This window comes from Crocodylus porosus, unplaced genomic scaffold (genome assembly GCF_001723895.1).
Source record: "Crocodylus porosus isolate Cpor-Errol unplaced genomic scaffold, CroPor_comp1, whole genome shotgun sequence".
NCBI classification, from domain to species: domain Eukaryota; kingdom Metazoa; phylum Chordata; order Crocodylia; family Crocodylidae; genus Crocodylus; species Crocodylus porosus.
In genome coordinates, this window is record NW_017728918.1 from 95932360 (window position 1) to 95935608 (window position 3249).

The 3249-nt window shown below is 39.9% G+C and overlaps 1 protein-coding gene across 5 annotated transcripts in view; it reads right to left on the reverse strand.

Moving 5' to 3' along the window:
* Positions 1-3249, reverse strand: part of FAM184A (family with sequence similarity 184 member A) — a 202726-nt gene that overhangs the window by 78407 nt on the left and 121070 nt on the right. For all 5 annotated transcript variants that reach the window (XR_002101670.1, XM_019537968.1, XM_019537967.1 and 2 more), the window contains exon 9: positions 2635-2785. Coding sequence is in view for 4 of the 5 variants with exons in the window: in XM_019537968.1 (XP_019393513.1) it covers positions 2635-2785 (151 nt within the window). In the remaining variant the exon portion in view is untranslated. The remainder of the gene's footprint in view (positions 1-2634; positions 2786-3249) is intronic.

Consider the following 3249-nt stretch of genomic DNA (forward strand, 5'->3'; position numbering starts at 1 on the left):
GGGGGGTGGCAGGGGAGAGCTACAAATAAAGAGCTATAACAAAATCCCTTTGCTCATCCCAGAGCCACAAGTTGAATAAACTTAATCCTTTGAAAGATAAAGATAAGAGTAGTGGAAGCAGAAAGCTAAAGCAAATCTGTCAGAACCAGGAATAAAAAAAAATTGGAATGCTTATGTTGAAAAACTAAGCCTACCAGAGCAGATCACTGTTTATAAAAACCCTGGAAAAATCAAACTTTGTGCAATTAATGTCAGACAAGAATCCGCTAATGAAAACGGAGAAAGTGAAGTAAGACTGAAAGTGCCTTTTGCTTTAGATTCTAATTAGTCCTCTATCTCTATAACCTGTTATAGCATGGCATAACTTACTTTGTCTTGTTTGGCAGAAGGAAATAGGTGCAAGAGTTTAACACTTTTTTACACACTCAAATGGTCTCCTACAGCCACAATTCTTTTCTTCCCTTGGAAATAACCTCTTTTCCCATTACTGTATTTTTTTCTGGATTTTTCTGTTCCAAAATGTTATTCATAAATAAAAATGACAGGTAGTACATGCTCATTTCTCCCTTTATCCAACAGTCACAAAATGGGATTTTTACATTTCAGGAAACTAGGCCAGCTTTATCACAACACAGTTTGTTAGGAAACCAATTTTAGTATTTTTTCACACATACTAAGAGCTGCTTGAGGCATTTTGGCTAACATATCCCTTTAAAGTTACTCTTCCTTAGAGACAATAACCATTTACAGAATGAAGAAAAGGCAGTAAATGAGTTTTGGGAAAAAGTGAAAATGAGACAAGTAGAAGTTCTTTTAAGTTCATGCTATAAAGTTAATTTGGGGAAAAAAATTTCAAAACCCTTCACCTTTATGATTACATATGATAGGATTTTTCATACTTTAGCTTTCCATCTAATATATAATTAGATGCAGAAATACTAACTTATGCCTGCTGGATAAACTGTGTGGCTAAAGATGTGCACTCTATTACTTGACCTCTCAAAGTTGAAAGCAGGGTGAAGACATGCCACAGTAGACTAAAATACTGAGTGTCTACTTACCATTTCTGAAAAAAACCTCTCTTTTTCCATTTGAATGGGGGTCAGCAACATATGGCTCATGGACCAGATATAGCCTGCAGAGCCTGAAGGCTTTGTCTATGCCCATTTGAGGGCTAAGTAAGCCGCACTGGGACTGAGCAACTTCCAGCTGCACCCTTGTCACCACTGTTTCTTCCCCCATTCCCCTGAAACTGCAGCATGAGTATAAGCTTCCAGCCAATGGGGAGGTATACCAAGGCCAAGCAGCTGGAGCCCATGTGCTGCCACTTCTCCCTCCTTTCTTGCCCTCCACCCCCACTTCCCCACCTCAGCTGAGATGCAGAAGCAGCAGGAGTGTGGACACAGCTTCCATCTACCCAAGCCCAGTACAGCTCCCTACCACCTGGATGCTGTGCCCACACCCAAGCCAAGGAGCCAGGGGTTAGGAAAAGTGGCAGTGGTGTGGGTGCAGCTGATGTGCCATAACCAGCCTGTACAGGACCAGAGCTGGGTTGTTCCACCCTGTGACTTGAAACAGTTGTTAGCCACTGCATTAGAAAAATAACTCTTCTATCCTGTCTTCTCTTTCATTGGTCAATCAACCCAACACTGTTCCCTACTGGCTTTTTGAGAAACATAACAAAGAATTTTATTAAATGACTTAACAGGGAGAGAAGTATTTATAATAGAGCTTGTCATAGAGAGAGAACACAAACAGTACTTATTATTAAAAAAATCAGCATCAGTCAAAGTTACCCAAGGTAATAGCTGAAGCCATGGCTACACTGCAAACAGTGCCTGGCCAGAGCTTACACAGAGTACGCTTCCACCCTAAACAGGAGCAGTGTAGCCACATTTGCATGGTTGACAGTTGACAAGCTAATGAGCACTGCCAGGTAACTGCTAGTACCAGGTAACAGTGGCTGGTGCCTTTACAAAATTCCCTATCTAATGGAAGACTCTCATCCTTGTAACAAGGGACTGCTGATATCGCCATTGCAAAAATGGCTACACTGCTTAAGGTTGTGGATTAGTATAGGTGGAGTAGAAAACATGTTTAAGGGCATTACTGCCTGGCATGGCAAGTCAGTAGTGTAGACATGACCTGAGAGATTCAAATAGTGTTTCCTACCTTTAGGACAAGACACAGCTATAATAAATGGGTGGTAATACAGTTGATTGGAAAATCCTGACTGTTTTAATATATTTTACAGAATCATCTGTGTAAGCACAAGTTATACCTCCCAACAATTAGCCAACTACGTAACAGAAGGCATGTAAATACTTGAATTAGAGAACATGAGAAAAGAGAGAAACAGAAAGGCTCACAATGGGTAGAAAAGAGTGCTAAAGAATTGAATAAAAAAGATTTCACTGAAATTCTATATAACAATGAACAAGAGTATGCTTATTCATCTCACTTTAAGGTAATTTCACATTCCTCAAAACCTTTCAATACTAATTAATCTGCAGTGAGTTATTCTAATACAAATTAAGTCAAAGACAAATTTATCTTAGACTTCATGCTATTAATGAACATTCTGCTACTAAACTGTAACAGCCTCTCTGATTCTAAACTAGCCATTCTGCTTACCTGGTCTAAAAGATCTTCCACTTTCTTTTGCCATCCATCTCTGGCAGCATTTTTTTCACGTTCTTTCAGTTGCAAGAGCTGAGTCATGGCTGCCTTTTTATCCTCTTCATGCTGAAGCCTCAGCTCTTCACGAAGCTTAGTACATTCCTGTCTGAAAGAAAAAGTAACAGAATTACAATATAACCTAGCCTTTTATAACAATGGCTGTTTACAGACATTAGAAAACAAACAACCAGCACCCTCCCAAATGCACTTTACTGAAAGAAGCAGAGCATTAGTTCAACCAGGCTCTCCAGTGTCTGTACAGATCGGGCGCTTCAGTGAGGCTTTTTGTGCTTTTATCTAAAGCTGATTCAATCAGTTATTAGATAAAAGCACCAAAAAAGCCCCAATCTATACAGGTATTGGGCAAGCCGGGTCTAATTAATGCGATGCCTCTGCGGGGCATGTGCTGTGCTCAGTGCGGGGGTGTGCCAAGTTTAACGTACAGTGATATTTTTTAGAGTTTAACATCTGTAAGCAGCCAATAAAACCAAGAAATAGGAAAAACAATTGAAATGCTTAGCCAATTACAGAAAACTAGCCAACTGCCAATCAAGAACAACTAGGGCGGAG